Source organism: Ixodes scapularis, unplaced genomic scaffold, assembly GCF_016920785.2.
Source record: "Ixodes scapularis isolate PalLabHiFi unplaced genomic scaffold, ASM1692078v2 ptg003592l_1__unscaffolded, whole genome shotgun sequence".
NCBI lineage: Eukaryota > Metazoa > Arthropoda > Arachnida > Ixodida > Ixodidae > Ixodes > Ixodes scapularis.
In genome coordinates this window covers 34655-56143 of record NW_024610340.1, presented here as the reverse complement: position 1 = coordinate 56143, position 21489 = coordinate 34655, and the positions used below count along the sequence as shown (strand labels likewise).

The following is a 21489-nucleotide window of genomic DNA, read 5'->3' as shown; positions in this document are numbered from 1 at the left end:
ATTCGACGCATCCGCCAAGGCGCGGAGTTGCGCGGAGGGGAGAGCGGAGCAACAAGTTGAAGCAACCTAATGGCGCCCGCACCACGTGATTCCAAGATGGCAGCGCCATCTTGGAATCACGTGGTGCGGGCGCCATAGCCTGACCTTGAAAAGGTCAGGCTATGCTTTGACGTAAGTCCTGCGGCAATCCGCTTGCGCCCGTTTTATTTATTTATTTATTTTTTTTTTTTTTTTTTTTGATGGGCGGGGAAAGCTTTTTTGCCAAATTTCGCTCGTGTTTTCCACGAGGGCATTGAGTATGCTCATCACGTAAGTCGTGACAGCCACTCACAGGCTCTGTTGGCTGTCGGTGAATTGCTCAAGGCCTCCGCTGCTCTTCAGCCCCCGAAAACGGGAAAAGGAAGGGCTGTGTTTGAAATCTTACCCAAATAGATCCAAGCTACTCCGGCGGTCGCGTCACGTGATAACACAGATAGAGTGACGCTGCACGCGGGTAGGTTTTCGAACCCAAAGGTGCAAAACACCCTGGAGCAACGTCGAGTGAATTTTGAAACACGGCCAAGGATACTCGGGCTCGGCAGAACGGATATGGACAGCATTGGCGGTGGCGTGTGACGTCAAGTAAAACAAGCACCGAGGTTACCGAAGAGCGGAGGAAGCGAGGAGGAAAATCGTGATGTTTGCTTGGTTGTGTTCAAACAGACATCTTAGTGTCGGACGCTTCAACTTCCACGATTTTGTGTGGAGTCGTGCCGCCTCACGATTTCTGAAGTATCCGGTTTGGACAGGGCTTTCCCGCGACACGTCCTTCGGTGACGATCCTTGTTTGGGCAAACCCGAGTCACATGACTCGTAAAGGGCTGTCCAAAGAGGTCACTTGAAGCACGCGTGAAGCGACACTTCGCCGTATGAAGTGCGGCGACCCGCTTCCATCCCGTCTTCTTCGCCAGGGGAATGCTTCCCTTGTCTACTTCACGGAGCCTGCTTTTAACGTGGGTCCGGACAGCCACTCACACTTTCTGTTCACTGTCGGGCAGACCTGTACGTAGTTCAACTACTCTACTCAAGTTACTGTAGTTTAACTACTTTTCTGAGTAGTTTAGTAACTTTCAATTACATTTTTATTTCGGTAATTAGTAGTTTACTTTAATTACTTTTTCCGGGTAACTTCTACTCAAATTACAAATTACTTTTGAATTTTAGTGGTTGTTTTGCCTTTCAACAAACATTCCTGCACAAAAGATATAAGATACTGGAAGAAGAGCTGATATTTGCAAAAAGGGTGAAGCACGGGGCTTAGGAAAGGGGGGAAGGGGGGGAGGAACTGAATTGGAGAGTTTGAAACCCCGCAAAATCCCTTCCCCCCCCCCCCCCCCCCCCCCCCTCTGCAACAACACTGCTACGAAGTGCGCGAAGCAAACAGGCACGGCGCAAGAGAGGCCGAGTAACTGCGGGATTAGCGCCGAAGGCTGGCGTTTCTTTGTGTCCTGAAGCTCAAGGAGACTTGACGCATTTGAAGAGAGGCTGGTCCCCGCTTCTCCCCAACGTAGAAACTCTCGCCCACTACAAAAGGTGCACACAGTGCATCCTCACTCAAAGGAGACAACAAAATGCAGCACCTGCTCGGACGCTCATCTGGTGCTTCCGTAGTTTGTGCTGTACTCTATAGAATCGCGCGCTAAAGGGCAACGTAAAGGGGATCTTCTTGCGTAGCCTTTCCTCCTAAAACATAGAATATGTAGATCTTCAAAGATTTGAAAATTGTTCCAGAAATCTTAGTAATTCCACCAACATTTTTATATAAAAAATAAATAAACAAGCAGTGTTGGGAGGTAGTTTAAGTACATGGTACTTAAAGTACTAGTGTTTAGAAAACTTGGACTTTACTCGAAGTACATTCTCTGGGCATGTACTTGTACTTTACAAGGCAAGTAAAGCTCCCGACTTCAATGTACAATTCCCGAATCTGAAAAAAAAAATGGCGTATCGTCGTGTGAAAACGCGCTCTTTCAAGACGTCATCTGGTCATTTCTTTGAGTGAAGTAATGGCGGCTATAAGACCGACACAAATAAGTGGCTTATAAGTTGGTTGTGTCAAATTGCTCGTGAGGGAGAGTAAAACAACTACTCTATGGCGACTTGACTTTATACAATATTTGCTGCCATTTCCGTAAAAAACTGATGCATCTCCGATTACCTCTGGAGCAGTCCGTACCAGTTAAACAAACACTGCGTAGGGAATGAAAGGGCATCATGAAAGATTCTGTTAAAAGTACTGGTACTTTACCTTAAAATATATTGTATTTATAGTACGTTACTTCAAGTGCATTGCACCCGGTGTACTTGCTGTTTTACTTGAAGTACATAACATCTAACTTACTTTGTACTTTCCTTCAAGTACTTCTTAGATGTACTTTATGCAACACTGTATACAAGAAAACACTGTATAAAAATCAAGCGCACGCAGTGATAAACCTCAAAGTAGAAGTGACAGATTTGCAGTACATCATTTACCAAACAAACAAGAAAGTACTAAACAATTAAGCGTGCACAGAAACAGAACCAGCTATTAAAGCGTTTCTTTTAAAAAAACATCAACAAAAAAACAATCCGATTCACATTTGGCTAGGACAATTTCGCTAACGGATCAAATCCTATGTACTTTCTTTTTACCAGAACAAAAACATTTAAAAGTAACTTCAAAGTAACTTCAAAAGTAATATGCTACTTTTTTACGGTAATTAGTAATTTCCTCAATTACTTTACATTTTAGTAATTTCTACTCTACTCAAATTACTTTTGAGGTCTCTACTCAGTAACTTAACTTAATTACTTTTTTTCAGTAACTTGTACATGTCTGCTGTCGGGCAATCGCTCAACGCCTCCGCCGCTGTTCAAGTCCCGAAAGTGGGAAAGGGAAGGATACGAGGACGTGGCAGAGCAGATGGAAAGGCAAAGCACACCATTGGCAGGTGGCGTCAAGTCTGACAAGCACCGACGTCGCTCACAGAAAAGCAGAGGAGGCGAGGAGGAAAGACGTGGCATTTGCCTGGTGAATGTTTTAAACAGAAGACTTGTTTGCCAGACTTCAACTTTCACTTCATATGGCCGAGAAGTGTCGCTTCACGTGTTCTAAATTGTATCCTGTTTGGACACGCAATTGGAGCGGACGCGCCCGTACCTGTCTTAATCCGTTAGTATTAATGCCCTGGTACATGCGCTGACCTTGGCGTAGTTTGGACTAAACAACGTTCTCAACGTTGCGAGGTACTCTGAAAAAAGGGTACTTCATCCCTTGAAGGAGGAACTCACATGTATCATATATTGCTCGATAAAGTTAGGAAATTTCCTCCTACAAAACGGGGAAGAAATTCCCTCCCCTAAGAAGGGAGGAAAATTGCCACCTTTTTCCGCCCAATGGAGGAAACATTCTCCCCTCGTGTATAATATAGCTTCCACCAGATGGCACTCAAACGAAATGTTGGTAAAGCGTTAATTTGTTTTTCAATGTTCCCCCGACTTTTAACCCTACATGGTAAATTCACATACATCACTGAACACACAGAATACACGAAACACAAGCAGAATTCCCCACAACAGCAAGAACCCCACCTCTCTCTACGTACGCTAAGTTCGCACTATCTCGATATATCTTGGTAACTTGGTAATCTTTGGTATCGCTGAGAACGAAGACGAAACAAAAACAAAGATTTAAAAGGGAAAGCAGTCACAGATGTTTTCCGAAACCGCCTTGGAGTTACTTGGAGTCGATCGCACGAATGCACAGAATTGGACGGAAGCAACCCAACAAAATTCGGCCAGTAATCATGAACTTTGCAGACTTCAATGAAAATATAGAAATCTTTCGCAACTGCAAGAAATTGAAGGGTTCAAGAATATCTATTTCAGACGACTTTTCACGGACCACGATAACCAGACGAAAGATGCTTTGGGGAAGTGCGAGAGCAGAGAGGGATGATGGCTCGCGGGTAAAGCTCGTTGGTGATAAGATTAAGATAAACGGGGATTTCTATTCGTGGAATGACGAGGATGACTGCCGCGTCAAACTGAAAAGGAATAGATTCGATAATAATGAAGGGTGACTCGCTGAAAAAAAGAATGCGGAATTACGTGTCATAAGTTTAAACGCGCGCAGTTTAGCTAATAAAGTTATTGAACTCGAGCAGGTACTAATAATGCTTTATAACCCCAATATTGTCGTAGAAACAGAAACGTGGTTACACCCAGAAATAGGTGATGGGGACTTACTGCCTCTTCTTACCATCTTATACTTACTGTATAAGATGGTAAAAAATGATAGAAAAACGAGGGGAGGAGGCGTAGCATTGATTCTTAAAAATTATATCGACTATGTAGTAATGCAGTGGTTCTCAAATGGGGTTCCGTGGACCCTTTGGGGTCCGCGAAGGCTTTTTATGGGTCCGCGAAGCCTCGCCTCATCAGTCAAGTCCGGCAATAAAGATTGTATTTTTTCAGGTCGAGAAGAAATGTTTGTCTTCGGGCGAGTTTCCTCGTGTGTATGCCACTAAGAGAGTTCTACTTCACACTATCCCATAGTCATATCAATTTATTAAATCATTATCATAATTAACCTATACTTTCCCCTTCCCCTCACCACGAAGGGGGTCCTCCATCATCTCCGCCGATCCACAATGGGTCCGCGAAACATCGATGGTTGAGAACCACTGTAAGTAATGAATGACATTCAGGAAGTTGAATGTATTTGGTGTAAAATGAACTTTTATAATACACAGTACGTCGTCTGCGCATTTTATAGGCCTCCGGATGCTCCTAATTCAGTCTTGGAAGCACTACACGATTACCTTAGTACAAACATTAGACTCGGAACCAGACTAATTATTGCTGGGGATTTTAACTTGCTTGGAATTAATTGGCATAAGCTTGATGCAGGACACGTAGATGTGAATAATAGCGAACTTCTTCTCGATATTGCATTTAACAATTGTCTGACGCAAGTTGTTACGGGTTTCATTCGTGAAGTTGGAAACAGCTGCTCGTTGTTAGGTTTAATATCTGTAAGTAGTCATTTGCTAGAGTATGAAGTGTCTGTTTACGAGGGTATCTCTGATCATAAGTTAGTTTGTTCATGTTTCAAAATTGCTCAAATCTGCAAAAAAACAAAGTGTTCTTTCCAAGTGCCTAATTTTTCTAAAGCGAGCGCCGAAAGTGTGCTAGATTACCTCTATCTATCATTTTCTTGGTTTTCAACTTTCGATAGTACAAGTGACGTGGATTTTTTTATGGGCTGAACTTAAACTCATCGTTGCCTATTGCTTATAACATTTTATACCTAACGGAAGATATCAATAAATAAAAAAACTAATCCGTGGGTAACCAGAGAGATCGTACAACTCAAACGTAAAATAAAATGCAAATGTCGTAAAAGAAAGGAAAACGAGGAAGAGTTCCTAGAGCTTTTATGACTTTTAAAGCAAAAGCTGTGTTCAGCAAAGGGACATTATTTTTCTGAAACCCTACCAAATTTTATGAGAAATTCACCCGACAAATTTTGGCGTCGCTTAAAACCTCAGAAAGAACGATTAGAATATATCATTGAAAACACTGAAATTGTGACCGATCCAAAAGATATCGCCGATAAGTTTAATAACTTTTTCTATAGTGTGTCTGTTAATACAGAGGGTGTTGTAGAGGACTTGAGCTTCAATGCGACAAGTAGTTGTATGGGGGATATAATAATAACTGAAGTGGGAGTCTTTTCATTACTATTGAACTTAGACGTAAAGAAGTCAACCGGGCCAGACAAAATACCAAACGAGTTTTTTTAAAAAGATATGCAGAATGAGTTTCAAAATAGCTTACCGTTATTTTTCAAACATCATTAAAACAACACCATGTACCACCCGATTGGCTCAGTGCGGGGGTCGTACCAAATCTTAAAAAAGGAAGTAAGCATAATATTAAAAACTACCGCCCCGTATATTTAACGTGCATAGTATGCAAAATATTTGAGCATATTATTTCCAGACTTGTACGTAGTTCAACCACTCTACTCAAGTTACTGTAGTTTAACTACTTTTCTGAGTAGTTTAGTAACTTTCAATTCCCTTTTTATTTCGGTAATTAGTAGTTTCCGTTAATTACTTTTTTGAGTAATTTCTATTCAAGTTACAAATTACTTTCGAATTTTAGTGGTTGTTTTGCCTATCAACAAACATTCCTGCACAAAGAAGGTAAGATGTTGGAAGATCAGCTGATATTTGCAAAGAGGGGAACCATGTGGCGTAGGAAAGGGGAGAGAAAATGGTTTGGGGAGTCCGAAACCCTCCCAAGACTTTTACAAGCCAAGCCCTCCCCCCCCCCTCCCCCCCCTTTCCCCTGCAACAACACTGCTACGAGGCGCGGGGAGCGACGAGACACGACTCAAGAGAGGCCCAGTAACTGCGGGATCAGAGCCGATGACTGGCGTTTCTCTGTAACCCGAAGCTCAAGGAGACTTGACCCACTTAAAGAAAGGGCTGGTTACCGCTTCTCCTAAACGTAGAAACTCTCGCCCACTACAGGAAATGCACACACTGTATCCTCACTCAAAGGAGGCAACAAAATGCAGCGCCTGCTCTGAAACTCATCTGGTGCTCCCGTAGTTTCTGCTGTACTCGAAGAATCGCGTGCTAAAGGGCTACACAAAGATTACCTTATTGCGTTGCCTTTTCTCCCAAACTCTAAATATGCTGATCTTCAAAAATTCAAACCTTGTTTGAGAAGACTGTAGTGATTCCCCCAACGTTTTTATATTTTAAAATAATAAACAAGCAGTGTTGGGAAGTACTCTATGTACATGGTATTTAAAGTACTACTATTTAGAAGAATTGTTCTTTACTTGAAGTAAATTCTCTGAACATGTACTTATATTTTGCGAGGAAACTAAACTCCCGACTTCAATGTACATTCCCCAAATATGAAAAAAAAGAAAAACAATGGCGGTATCGTCGTGTGAAAACGCATTCTTTCGAGACGTCATCTGGTCATTTCTCTGAGTGAAGTAATGACGGCTATAGCACCGATCCAAATAAGTGCCGTATAAGATACTTTTTTTGGATAGTTCGTTAGCGAGAGTAAAACAACTACTTTGCGGCGACTTGACATTATACAATATTTGCTGCCATTTTCGTAAAGAACTGATACACCTCCATTACCCCTGGAGCAATGCATGCCTGTTAAAACAAACACTGTATAGAGAATTAAAGGGCATCATGAAAGATTGTGTTAAAAGTGCTTGTACTTTACCTTGAAATATATCATATTTTTATACGCTACTTCAAGTACATCGCACCCGGTGTACTTACTACTTTACTTGAAGTACAGAATCTCTCATTTATATCGTACTTCAAGTACTTTTTAGATGTACTTTATGCGACACTGTAAACAAGCAGACACTGTCTAAAAAATCAAGCTCAGACAGTCCTTAACCTCAATGTAGAAATAACACAATCGCAGTACATCAATGACCAAACAAACAAGAAGTACAAAACAATTAGGCACGCAGAAGCAGAACCAGCTATTAAAGAATTTCTGTGAAAAAAACAAGCCGATTCATATTTGGCTAGCTCGATTTCGCTAACGGATCAAAACCTCTGTACTTTCTTTTTACCATAAAAAACATATAAGAGCAACTTCAAAGTAACTTCAAAAGTAATGCGCTACTTTTTTACAGTAATTAGTGATTTACTCAATTACTTTCTATTTGAGTAATTTCTACTCTACTCAAACTACTTTTGACGTCAATACTCAGTAACTTAACTTAATTACTTTTTTTGAGTAAACTTGTACATGTCTGATTATTTCTAAAGCATTATACAAGTATTTTGAATCCTCCAACATTTTCCATTCTAACCATCCTGGGTTTCGCCGGCAACGATCGACGGTCACGCAACTCATAAAAAACACTTGACGATTTTGCCGCTCCCTCTAATGAGCGAGGACAAATTGGTGCGATATGTCTTGACCTATCTAAGGCGTTTGATAGAGTACCACACACTAAACTACTTCATAAACTGTTTTTTTTTTTTTTTTTTGCATGGTGTAAATAATAGCGGGCGGTATTTATCTAATCGGGTGAAGTATGTAGAGGTTAACGGTGACTGTTCAATAGTATTTCAAGTGCCCTGGGGCGTCCCCCAGGGGTCAGTACTCGGGCCAGTATTATTTTTAATTTACATTATTGATATCGAGGCGGAAATAAACCAAGCAGTTACTGTGCGGCTATTTCCGGATGATTGTCTGGTATATTCAAAAATCAGTGCATCCGTTAGGTTTATTCAGGATTGGTGCTCAAAATGGAAGTTGAAAATTAATACACAAAAAACAGTGTTTGCACGAATAACTAACAAAACTAAGAATGGTATTTATTTTACTTACGAGCTTGATGGGAGTCCTTTGGTTGAAGCTGAATACTTGGGGGTAACACTTTCTAATGTCTTTAGTTGGAGTAAGCGCATAAATGAAATATGTCACAAAGCAATGAAAAAGCTTTGGTTTTTAAGACGAAATCTGAACGGTGCTCCGCCTAAAGGGAAGTTAATGGCCGACACAACTTATATTAGGGCTACCTTGGAGTACGCTGCATCAGTATGGAACCCCCATAGAAAAAATCAAATAGGTGAACTTGAAAAAGTTCAGAGGAAGGCGATGCGACTTATTCCATCCAAATACAAGCGACTTGATTCTGTCACAGATATGCTGAACAACCTCTATCTCCCCTTACTTTCCGTCCGTCAAAAAATTGCTCGACTGAAGTTTTCTTTATGTTTTCTCATCACCTGTATAATATTAACCTGGATTCTAGATTAACACATCGCGCATCGAGAGAACTCAGATACGTTAGCACTAATCAGTTTGAAGTGCCCAAATGTAATATTGCCACGCGCGTCCGCGAGCAAGCGCGTGCGTGGCCGAATGGTTACCGCGCTTGAATGTCGCGCGGAAGGTGTAGGTTCGATTCCAGTCAGGGGGACTGTCCCTTTATTGATTCTTACAACCCTTCTCGTAAGTTCGAAAACAATATCATTTGATTGAGTTCCGAATGTTTTGCGCACCGAAAGTTGTACGCCGAATGATCCAGAGACCCGCGGGGGCGAAACTCAGTCTCCCCCCCCCCCCCCCCCCTCCCCCAGCTGTTACGCCAACCTCGACGCCTGCGACGCTCTATTGTTATCTTCTGTTCCTTTTTTGTTTAGGGGACAACTTCGCCACATTATACGTTTATTTCTTCCTTTATTGTTCTTTTGGTCACCACCCGTGACAATATTGACGCTTATAACTTTTCTTTGTTCCCTAAAACTGTAAAAGACTGGAATAATCTCCCACAAGATACTTCATCAGTGGACTGTTTAGATGAATTTGAAAATTTGAGAGCGCCCTTTTGAATATGTGCGATTTGGACTGAAAAACAGTAGTTCTAATATTTTTGCTAAGCAGTAGATTTCGAGTGCTGAGAATTCATTTTGTTCAGTGCTAGATAATATGTTGAATGTTTGTGCTATTTCATCCTCTTTATTTTAAATAGATGTTACTGATTGTGTACTGTATAGTAGTCCTGATGTTGTATGTTTGAGTGTTCTTCTATAGCTCACACCTGTTGAAGCCCCGTGCTTCGGGTGAACAGTATTCACAGAGAATATGGCAGTTTTATTTTTGAATCCGACTTGGCCGGTGAGTGCTATTATTTGTCGCATAAACACGGAGAGGCGAAGCAAATATTACTCGTACTTGATACATCATTTGAATTCACTCTTTTAATAGCCGCCATCTCTTGATTCAACACCCTGATCAAAGTAATTGTAGAACAATAGGTTAATTAAATAAAAATTAATAATAATATTTTTATTAAGTTCGAAGTCATGTTGACAATGCAGTGTTGGAATGCGGTACAATGGTGCTGAATATTGCAACCGAGCTATCGCTTGACTGGAGTGTTCAGTGCCAGTGTAATCTATTTTCAGTTTTGGTGGGGTAGCAAATAATTTTATTGTTGCGCAAGTATTTCAATTATTTTTCCAAACAAACAATATTACTCGTTTTAATAAGACTCGTTGCAACAGCAGAGAATATATCTTGGACCATGCTTTGTCATCCGTATTAGAGAAATTTAATATTGTTTTGATTTTCTAACCTGGAGCGTTTTTCCTGTAAAAAGTAAAGGCCCGTGCACACCGGCGATGTAAGCTGTCGCGCGATGCGACTAGATCACATCGCAAAAAAATTAGATGGTCACACTGGCGTGCTCGATAAGCGAGTCCAACGCCTTCGTTGGTGAGTCGTTTCTCGAAAACTCTTTCTCCGATCGCCGTTTATTGGCTCAGCCGCTCCGCGACTAGATCGCATCGCAAAAAGTCGGGTCAGCAAGCGACTGCTCAAATCGCGTAATTTTTTTGCTTGCGATGGTCACTTTTGCGTTGAAAGTAATCGCCCGACTAGATCGCATCGCCGGTGTGAACGCTAAGGACCCACAAACCATGACTTTGGTATCGCAGCAGACAACTAAAATGAAACTGTCTTTGGTGATGTAATGCAACCGCTTGAAAACATCACGTTGCCCAGTCTTGGGTGGTAACGCGTTACTGTAATTTCGTTACTTTTTTTGGTAACTTGTAACTGTAACGAGTTACTTTTTTTAAAATGCAACTTGTAACTGTAGTTCTATTACTTTTTTCTGAGGTAACGGTGAAAGTGACGACGTTACTTTTGTCGTTACTTTCCATTGTTTTATGAATAATATATCACTGAACGAGTACAAGTTAGATTTTTCTTGCACTTTTCAAATCGTCTATTCCGACACTTCGAGTGTCAAGTTGGCCTCGCACAAACTTGTGAATACGTTTTTTCTCACGAGTCACGACCCCAATATTGCCACGGGAAGAATTCATAAAGAAAATTCTCGTTATCTTTAAAGGGGCCCTCCAACAGTATTTGAGCGTCTACTTTTTTTTGCGGTTTCTACACGCTAGTGGTCCCGGAAACCCAGTGGACAACGAAAGAGTTTGAAAATATTAGCGCATCATATTTTAATTTGACAACTAGGAAACACCTCCTCCGACGGTGGCGTCGCGAGGTGCCGAATGCGCGCGAATAACGGTGCTCCCTTTCACTATACGTCACATTCACTGGGTTTCGTGATTGGCGAGAGCCGTCCCAGGAAGTTTGAAGCGAAATAAAGTATATCACACGTTAACCGTCATTATTTCTCTAAAAAGTCGTTTTTATAGAGCTAATAAAGTTGCAAATTAAAGTTCAAATGGGCGAAAACAACGCCTCGTCGCTCATGCGCGCCTCCCAGCGGCGTCCGCAACGTACCGCCGCGAGCAGACGACAAGTGATCCGTCCAGTGCAGACAACGCGCATCGTATTTTCGCTTGTGCGCCCGGTCAACTAAAAGCAGTAAGAGGAGCCAGGGGAACCCTTATTTTCTTTTAGTACTGTGAAAGACTCTTCACTGTTCGAGTGAAGTGCGGCGACGGGACGGTGCAAACGACTAACCGTAATGAACCTATGGTGAAACGATCACTTTAGGTTGTCGGCTCCGATGAAGTGTCTCGTGCGCGGTTGCACCCGCACGCACCGGGATGCGGGTGTTTCCTTTCACCGTCTACCTGGCAAGGATCCAGTGCGAAGTCGCTGGCTGGAAGCCCTTCGACTGCGCGCTAACTCGAAGGTACTGCATCAGCTTGATCGTGTGTGTTCCGAGCACTTCTCCGCGCAGTCCTTCACGTCGTGGAAGGTTTCGAAGAATCTGGGGTTCGAGAGAAAGAAGAAACGCCTCGACGAGGGCTCAGTTCCGACCCTTCAACTGGATCTCACACCAGCACCAGCGTGCAAAAGGCGCAGACTGGTGAGCAATTCTGTGATATATATTTTTTGTTCTTTTGTTTTAGTTATAATTGTGACTCACACGATGGCTCCTATCGCGCCCGTGAACATGCGTAATGCGAAATTGTGGCAGATCTCGTCCGCTGGTTTCCCCAAGCATCAAGTTCACATCTGTCAGAAGCCTTCCCTTGCACAGAAGTTTCCGAAGCCAAAAGGCAGCCGGGCGCCCGGCAAGGGGACCGATTGCAGAGCCTCTTGATGCGTGTTCAAGTTTCAAACGCTCGAGCGAGTAGGAGGGAAAACAGCCACCGATCAGAAAGAAGAGAGCTCGGATTAGAGGGGGAGGGAGGGAGGGGGGGGGGGGGGGGGGGGGTGACGTCCACGGTGCAACAATTTCAAATTTCTTATAAAAACTCATTTGCATACATTTTTTTTTTTTTTTTTTTTGGTTCTCGGTTTTGAGTAGTGCGATAGTAAAAATAGAGAAGTATGCATTATGTGCCAGCTTGACTGCACGAATCGCTTGACTTCCTCACAAAGTGTTGTTCAATTAAATTAATCATAAAACGCGATTAAAAAAAGGCGGCAGTTTTGGCATTGTCTCTTTTTGCTACCTAATTAATTAACTTGTATTAATTCTGCATGCCCACATTACATTTCAACAGTGATTCAAATTGTCAATTTTTTTTTTTCTCAGGATGATTCAGAGACGCCATCTGAGTGTGGGAAGCACAATGAAGCAGACAACCTCTGCGAAGACCCTATTGTAAGTCCGAGCTAGAGCTCCTATTAGTAAATCGAATGTGTGACGAGGTTTAGCGTGCTACCACACCATGCCAGGTACAATATGAAAAATGAAACTTTGCAGGTGGTGTCAAAAGAGGACATGGCAGCCAGTATAATCGAGGTTGTGCCTGCTGAACAGAAAGCACCTGAAACTCAAGACTGTTCTGTGAGTTTCTTGGCAGTGGGTGGGCGGTGTGGAATGAGGATGGGGGTTAGAATGCGAATGGAGGGGTAAATAATCAAAGGATATGATTGAGAATGGATGTGCAAGCACACAAGGATTGCTTAGAAAGTAACACCCCAACATTTTTGTGTCAAACAATAGTTATTGAAAATAAATGAAATTTATAGGGTTTACTAGATATTTCTCTACGCATAACATTTATCTAAATAATCTACTCATCCTTTCACTACTTGACATCGGTAAGAAACAAGTGCACCCCAGCCGTATCACTCTATGCAATGTGCATGCGACGGCAATCTGTATGTGTATAGTTCTGGCGTCCTGGAAGTATGTCTTCCTCATAATGCATTTTACATCAAAACATAAGATCCAGTTCACGTAAATAATCTCACAAATGGGCTCAGTATGTCACCATAACTGCGGACACTAAAGCAGAGAATATGATGCCGAATTGCACAGCGTCGGGGTGAGTGTGTGGTTAAAGCGGCGGCCAGAGATGAATGTCTGATCAAAGCAGTCCAAGTTGCGGCCGCATGAACCACAGCTAAAATTAAGAGTATGAGGGTGGTGGCCAAGGAGAATAAGAAAACCGAGCACACCGAGAATACAGCACGGCCGCCACCATGTTTTGTGGGGAATTTATGAGCCATCCACTTCTGTAAACAGCTGTGGTTTGTGAAACGACAGTTCACTATGTGGCTTTAGCTTCTTAATTTCTAAAGAATTCAATGTTTCATGCCACCCTCGGGGAGCGAGAAAGGGCTTTTAGTCACTATCTTTATTTTAGGACAAGAAAAAGAAAAGTGTGGGTCATAACTTTCCGAGCAACTTTTGTTTAGAAGTTCCAGTGCCATGCACATGCCCTTATTTTGCAACCTGTTTACAAAAACGTCTGGAAATTTATGCAAGTACACAAGGTCTTTGTGAGTCAGGCAGGTGTAAGGCTAAGCACCAACTATGAGCTTGAAAATCAAAGAAACATCACTGTGAACACATTTTCGGCCATTTTGCAGGAACTTCAGCTCGCAACTGAAGATCATGGGTATTCCATCAGAAGTGCCACGTCTGCCGACCACACCTACAGCATTGAAGTTCAGTACGAAAACAAAGGTAAGGACATGCAAGATTTCATCCTAGTTGAGATGCACTCAAGCTCATTCATGTATTCAGTCCGTCATACAGCCTGTATCTCGTGGCATGTACCGTGTGCAGTTTTTAATTTTTGTAGAAAACAAGCTCTAATGAGACATTTTAATATTTTCAGTGTTCCAATTAGCATTTCCATGACACTGTGAGGACAGGGCTTTATCACACCTTTTTTGCTTCAATAAGCACGGTATATGTCAAGGGTGGCCAGGCTGACCCGGCATAAGAGCCGCAAACAAATCCATGAGACTTCCAATAGCCGCGGGGGAGGGGAACTTTTGTTCAGAGCAATAAAACTCGAAGTACTTTGGATCTAGCCTGGTCAAAAGCAGTTCAACTGTACGTAAGGTGGTAGTAACACAAGACTACCAAACCGCCACCTGTCTTTCGATTTAAAACGCGGTTCATTTCTCCTTTTGGGGAAGTCCTCGTGCGACCGGGAGCAAGGCAAGGAAAGGGGAGAGGGTAAGGGAAGGAGCTGCAAGCCGCACTTTAACACGCAAAGAGCCGCATGCGGCTCGCGAGCCGCAGGTTGGCCACCCCTGCTATATGTCATGCTCTTTTTGTGGTTGTGCGGTGGCGATGCTTAATAAATGGTAACAAAAGGAATTAGGGCTATGTTGCACTATGATACGTTAGTCTGAATGAAGGGGCGATCCATTTAATTTTTTCGGGAAGGGAAATGAGAGAGGGACAGGTGAGAAGGAGAGTGTGTTCTAGAGCCGTGATGCTAGACCAGCAAGGGACAGGAAATCAGAAAGTGCTTGTTGTACCTCAGTTCTTGCTAATGACCCCATAGAGAACAGGAATTAGCTGTAGGAAGGTGAAAGGGTGGCTTTGGGAGACCTTTCACAATTCAATCCAAGTTCACTTTATCTGCAAGTCCTGTAAACCGAGCAGTGTGGCATAGTAGGACCTGAAAAGCTAATTTGGTTATCAGAGAATATCGATAAAATATGTTGGGGAATTCTTTTTGATTTGGTTATATACAGTAAATGAAGTAGTAGCAACTGTTAAGAACTCATGTGCAATTATTCTAGATATTTCGACAAAGCAACATATCGTAAAGCACCGAGTAATGTAACGGAAAATCTCCACGGCTACGACAGCCACCGGATGCATCATAGATTCTCATAGGCCAAGTGAAAAGCCACCATGTGCCGAAAATTCTGAACAAGCCAGGGGAGCAACCACAGTACATTGTACCGATAACATTCCAGGCACACAGGTGAACTTGTCCGCCAAGCAGTCGAAGGAGACGCAGACAGACCCATGGGAGTCTCCAGCTGTTCTTCCGTGTACAAGTGCTGCTCCAGCCATCATGAAGCAAGTGCCTCCATCACCAGCAGTTGAGACACCAGCGTGCCAGCCTACAACTGTTTTTCTGCGCAGGGATCCTGCTCCAGTTGCTATGAAGCAAGTGCCTGTGCCAGCAGCAGTTGAGATGCCAGCATGCGAGGACTTCGCCACAGAGCAGGTTGCCCCATCGTACCGGCCGACAAGCCAGCCATTTCTGGAGGCCGACCTCTCTTTCGAAAGACCAGGCATGTGCTCAAGCCCTATTCCAGAAGAGCCTGCAGACACTACGTACGAGGCTTCTTGGGACGAGAGCTTCTTGAGGTGATACACCACTGACTGCTATTTTCACAGAAGTGTGCCTTCACTTGAGCCCATCCATGTGCAGTTGTTCGTTTTTGCGCTTGCTGGCTCACCTCTCCGTAACTGCACTACATCTTATTGATGTAGCCTCACTTTGAAGCTTTATTTCCTTATGTAAACACTCCACTGCTTTTTCTGGAAAGCATCTAAACCCCCATTTCTTCCACCATAATTACTTGTAGACGCCACTTTTGTAGAAGTCGAAGGAAAAACACCAATTACAGATATGATATATTTCTGAACAAACATGCATCTGAAGAGCAATAGGCAAACAAAGCCCTACCGCCGAATTCACGAACCTCACTCCATTTGTGGCACCCCTCCATTTCTACGTTGAAGGTGCTAAGGCCAGCACTGGCCCTCGCGCCTTCCTCAAAGAAGTGGAGGGGCACCCCAATGGGAGCGAGGTTTGTGAATTCGGCTGTTAGAATACTGAGATGCCACTTAGTTGCCTGAATATATGCTGTGCCAAAAGTAGAAGAGGAATGCATGAAAATTGATAAGGTTGCCCATTTGCCCATCAAGTCTTCGAATAACCCCGAGAATATACTTTTTGCAGCAACTCAACCTCAACGGCCCCCCTGCACGAGGAGCCCAAGTACATTGTATTTGAGAGCTGTTTATTGCAGTTGCTCCGCCCATGCGTAATGTGCCAAGCGCCATGTAAAGTTACTATTGTACCAGACGGCACACTAGTGAGGGCCACGGCTGTGTGCCAAAGCGAACACAGCAGGACTTGGCTCAGCCAGCCTCTCATCAACAACGTGCCAGCCTGCAACCTGCTCCTTTCCGGTGCCATGCTGTTCACCGGCTCCTGCTCTGCAAAGGTGCTCAGGCTGCTAAGGCTCATCAATATTCAAGCCTTCTCGGAAAGCACGTACTTCAATCACCAGGCAGCATTCCTGCAGCCTGCAATTGAACGAGTGAGTTCCATTGCATAATCGCTATCTTTCTCGTGCCCTTTAACATTTTTGGGCAGCACATTCTCATTGTCGTCATTACAATCCCCTCAGTAATGGGTACAGCAACTATTGAGAAATTTATTAATAAACAATAGAAAGAGCTCAAGAATGTGGAATCAAACTCATCGGCCCAGCCTAAATTCGAAAAACGTTTTCCGAACCCTTTTTCAGGTGTGGAACCGAGAGCAGCAGAGCCTTCTCCAGGCAAGACAGGGGAAGACGGTGCGTTTGGCTGGGGACGGGAGGTACGACTCTCCAGGGTACTCGGCCAAATTCATGACATACACTTTCATGGAGATGGAGACAAACAAGATCCTCCACTATGTCCAAGTGCAGCTTGGAGAGGCAAGTTTTGCACGTTTCCTGGAGGGTTAGAATATTGATGTTGCTTGTTACTGCAAGAGTAAGGCTTCACTTTGTGTGTAGCACTGACCAAGTAGATAAAGAGTGTCTACTTGCTCCGAGCTATAGGAAATAGTTAAAGGATAGCGATATACCACCAGTTCATCTATGCATTGACGCTGACATCACTCAAGCTGCATGTGCCAATATGCATACAAAGTGCCCTACAAAAGCCAGAGCTTCCTTATTATAGTGTTATAGCTTTGCTCATGAATAGTCTGTGTGGAAATTTAGGATGGACTGTTCCATACCTACATACAGGCCATACATTTTGCTTCATTTAGCAGTCGGTGCTCAAGTCCTTAAACACGAGCAACTGCTTTTTTCTCTTACAGTCCCCCGAGGTGAAGTCCAGCAACGCAATGGAGCTGCATGGCTGTGCCAAGGGGCTCACTTTTTTCAAGGAGGAGAATGTCACGGTCGAGGCCCTCGTCACGGACCGTCACCTAGGGATCAAGGGCCACATGAGGAGCAAAGAACCCCAGACACGCCATTACTTCGATGCTTGGCACATTGCAAAAGGTGCCTAACCCTGACTATCATCAGTTTAGTCTGATTTAGTGTCATATTGCAGTCCTTATGTTAGTCGGTCTACAAGTCTGAAGTAAGGTGCAATATGTGTACTGATTATAGTTTTTTTTTAACTGTTCTTCCAGGCATAAGCAAAAAGATGCTGAAGGCCAGCAAGTACGCCCGGTGTGAAGTGTTGGCATACTGGGCACAGCCTGCCTCCAACCATCTGTACTGGTGTGCTGCCAACTGCGAAGAGGATGGAAAACTCCTCGTCGAGATGTGGAAGAGTGAGTCAATTATTTGTCAATATTTAGTCCTATTATATACAGAAGTGCCCAGGTAGTGAATTTTCACTTCGAAGTGAGCACAAAGGTAATAGTAACCATGTTGAAATAACTTGAGACTGGGGTAGAGAAGAAGCATCAAAGCGTAGAAGGGACAGAAAATAGACAGGACGACGTCATTGAGACGTCGTCCTGTCTATTTTCTGTCCCTTCTACGATTTGATGCTTCTTCTCTACCCCAGTCTCAGGTTATTTCAACATGGTTAATATTCACCAGCTCACCTGCACCCTTACGAGTTTTTCAAAGTATTTATTTTGCAAGAATAATTTTGAATCAAACCAAATACTTGTACAAGGATGTGGAAGTAAAAAAAAAAAATCAAATGTAGAACTTCCAGTGAAGAAAGGATTGTCTAGCAGTCTTTTCCAATGTATGTTTCAAAGCTGTCAAGGAAATGAACAGATGAAATGTAGACCTGGTATTCTTTACTTTATTGACTCTTCAGTACACTATCGTGGCAGTATTACAAGAATCCAACGTCACAAAGCAACTGAGGACATAAGTGATGCCCCAAAGACTCCGTGGGCAGGAACCAGAGATGGTTTGAACCCTCAACTTTGCGCTCTCGAGACGAAAACAAAATCTCAGTGCCACGGAGGATTATTGCCAAGACGGCAATAATGTCAACAGCAACAAGCTAAAACGTAGCAGGGAAATATTACACAAAAAGGCAGGATGGCGGCTGCTTAACACCAAGTCAACCTCCTTTGATAACATTGTACATGACTATCATATAAACCACATGTGCCTACATGTCATAGCCCTTGCGTTAGTACCACGTGCCAAAAGCTTTACCGCTTTAGTCAGAAACATTACAGGAAAGTATCTGAATTTGGTTGTTGCACTGAAAAATTTTGCAGATCAAGTCTAGTTACCATTATAGGTTTACCTCTATTTTTATGGAATAATGGCACAAGAAAACACTGGACATACAGTCTAAGCTCATTACAACAGACCTGGTTACAACAGACATTTGGATATAACATAGGGATTGTGAAGTTTGGTTCGTTTTCCACTACATACCATTGACTCCGCTTCATATCTGCATACAACACACTCCTCTTATAACAGACCGAAATCTTGGTCAAAATCAAGGTCTGTTATAACGTAACGAGCTTAGACTGTATACAGGCATATATCCATGTAGTATTCTGTTGAATGTTTTCCTTGCTTTTTAAATGAATAAAAATATATCCTGCAGCATTCTCAAACTTCAAAAATGTTTGAAGTAGCCAAATAACCAGCCCCATTTGTTTTGAATATTTGCACGTCTAGGCGATATCATAACAAAGGGGGTTACAGTTGAAACATGCCTGTATCAGCAAGTCTACCAGTCAAAATAGATAACAGAACACAATTGCAGACATTTGACAGGCTAGCAGGTGCACTACAACACAAATGAGTATCAATTTAGGTATCTATGATCCAGTGCAGAATGACATAGAGCAAATAATTCCTGCATAATTGTTTGGCTCGAATGCGGAACTGTCGAAATATCTTGATCAGGTCGACATGTCCCCGTGATGCTACGATTTTGCTTACGTGGGACATCTCAAGGCCTGAAAGACTGGTCTCTGTCATGTAGACAGAAACGTGTTAGGCATACGGCAAAGGTTACAGGCATGCTGTCATGCCTGAAAGTTGTTTCGTAACTTCACAAACTGTTTGCATTGTTCTAAAAAATGAACCTTGTATTTCAGGCATAAACAACCATGCTCTCGACAAGCACACTGGCCATGGAGGGGTGTACGACCGCTGTGTTCACGACACCCTCGTTGGGGACAGAGAGTGGCTCTCTCTAGGTCAGTAGACAATCACACTGAAAACCTAACTCTACTTTTCTCTGAGCAAATTTGGTAAATTTGCACATTTAAGTAAAAAAAATAGAAGCTACATAGCGTGTAATCATGATTCCAGGTACACCAGCTCACAAGCGCTTTGTCAGCATTACCATGCAAAAAGTGCTTCTGAGGGACTTGGAGCATGTGTCACCTGCAGGCCACACGTACAACCTCGAGTCCTACCATAGTATGCTCATCAGGTTTGCACCCAAGTCTGTGGCGTTCACAGGCCCCATCATGCATGCAAGGTTTGTTTTCTGTAAACTAATTAGGCACATATGCAAGTCGATTGTTTTTTCTAGCAGGTCCCCATGAATGCTTTTCACTGCGGACAAAATTTCTGCTTCAGAACCAGATTGGCTGCTCTGCACCACAACGAAAACTCCGGAAGGGTCCAAGCGGTGACGCGCAAAGGGCAGCCAAAATTCAAGCGAAGGATGCAGAGAGGGAAGATGGGGACCGATCGTCTCAAGGAAGTAAAAACCCCTCCAACCTACGGTGAGGCTCATATAATTTTGTTGGCACCGTAGATACTACCCGCTGGACAGTCATTCCGAGACAATCTAAGTGCTGCAGAGACGCTTTTAGTTCCTTGACATATGTGATGGGTAACATCCTTTATCTGCGCTTGCCCTAATTACAGCGTACGTGGGCCAGCTGCTGTCTGAGGCTGCTGCCTGCTGCAACGAGTCTTCCCTCAGGGAAGCCTTGGGCAACAGACCCCGGGATCGGGCCCCCCTCCCCATGGCAGCTCACTACCCGAGGCTTCCAAAGGAGCAGCTGGTGGAACAGAGGATGTCACGTTACAGCAGAGGGACAGCAGGGTCTTCATGAGGTGAATGCTCCAAACAGTTGCTCTACCCCACTGCTTTGTATGGCATACACCTCCTGTTCTTGTTGTGCTGCTGTGTGTTTGAAGAGAGAATGAACGAGTACTGAAGCTTGCAAATGAATCTGGGGTCCGCTAAGCTATCTTGTTTTAGCAAGATGGGCAGCTTCACGGTTGATCAGCAGGATGGCACAAATGAGAGTGCACGCACTGTCTCGCTGAATGCTGTTGTGGATGCCGGCAACAGTTTAGTACGCTATCAAAAACAAACAGATTTAGGTTTATTGCGCTTGCACTTGTTCATTCGTTTCTTCAATCAGTCTGTCTGCTTATTTGAACGTGCAGGACGCATCCTCAGATGAGCTGAAGGCCGTCAAGAAGGCTGGCAAGGCACAGAAGAATGTGTGCACCACTGACAAGCAGCAGCACAGGAGGAAGTAGTCTCGGCATCTACACCTAAAAGGTGCTTGAGCTGTTCCACCCAGACACCGACGCGTCAAGCAGGGCCATGTGGACCATGAAGAGCTTCATGAACGACGCCTTCGAGCATATTGAGGCTGAGGTCCCCTGCCGTGGCCCACTACAAGCGCTCAACCATCGCGAGCCGCGAGAACCAGATGGCTGTGCAGCCGCTGGTGCCGGGTGAGCTGGCTAGGCACACCGTGGCCGAGGGCACCAAGGCCGTCACCAGGTACACCAGATCCAAGAGGTTCATCACCGTCACGCAGAGAGAAAAAACAACGGTCCTTTTCAGGACCACTTCTCACTCGAAAATCGGACGTCTTGCGATGGCTTCAGACGCCCGTGTCTCTTTTTTCAATGCAGTACTTGGAAAGAAACAAAAGTTGTGAGTACAAATTCGATTTTCTACCAGTTTGTAGTTGCAGCATGCATGCAATGATGGCAGCATGCCTGCTTCACAGGCATGCTGCCTATGTGAGAGAATACAATTGGTGC

At 43.6% G+C, this 21489-nt stretch overlaps 1 protein-coding gene across 3 annotated transcripts; it reads left to right on the top strand.

Annotated features, from left to right (window-relative positions):
* Positions 1-11347: 11347 nt before the first annotated feature.
* Positions 11348-21017, top strand: LOC115310866. 3 transcript variants are annotated; one of them, XM_040500407.2, is made up of 15 exons: positions 11348-11887; positions 12563-12631; positions 12734-12817; positions 13849-13945; positions 15202-15307; positions 15374-15601; positions 16200-16563; positions 16774-16947; positions 17340-17526; positions 17661-17804; positions 19563-19664; positions 19780-19951; positions 20053-20201; positions 20347-20538; positions 20878-21017. In XM_040500407.2, the coding sequence occupies exons 1-14, from the start codon at positions 11582-11584 to the stop codon at positions 20535-20537; spliced, it is 2373 nt and encodes a 790-aa protein (XP_040356341.1). In that variant the 5' UTR covers positions 11348-11581; the 3' UTR covers position 20538; positions 20878-21017. The 3 variants fall into 3 exon arrangements, with proteins under 3 accessions (XP_040356341.1, XP_040356340.1, XP_042144360.1); XM_040500406.2 differs by having other exon boundaries at positions 15202-15601; XM_042288426.1 differs by lacking the exons at positions 19780-19951; positions 20347-20538; positions 20878-21017 and having other exon boundaries at positions 11517-11887; positions 20053-20108.
* Positions 21018-21489: the final 472 nt, after the last annotated feature.

Coding starts and splice junctions, on each gene's coding strand:
- LOC115310866 (XM_040500406.2), top strand. CDS start 11,582: ATGAAGTGTCTCGTGCGCGGTTGCACCCGCACGCACCGGGATGCGGGT. Junction 15,602..16,199: donor TGGGACGAGAGCTTCTTGAG/GTGATACACCAC, acceptor TACTTTTTGCAG/CAACTCAACCTCAACGGCCC. Junction 17,527..17,660: donor TGCTTGGCACATTGCAAAAG/GTGCCTAACCCT, acceptor CTGTTCTTCCAG/GCATAAGCAAAAAGATGCTG.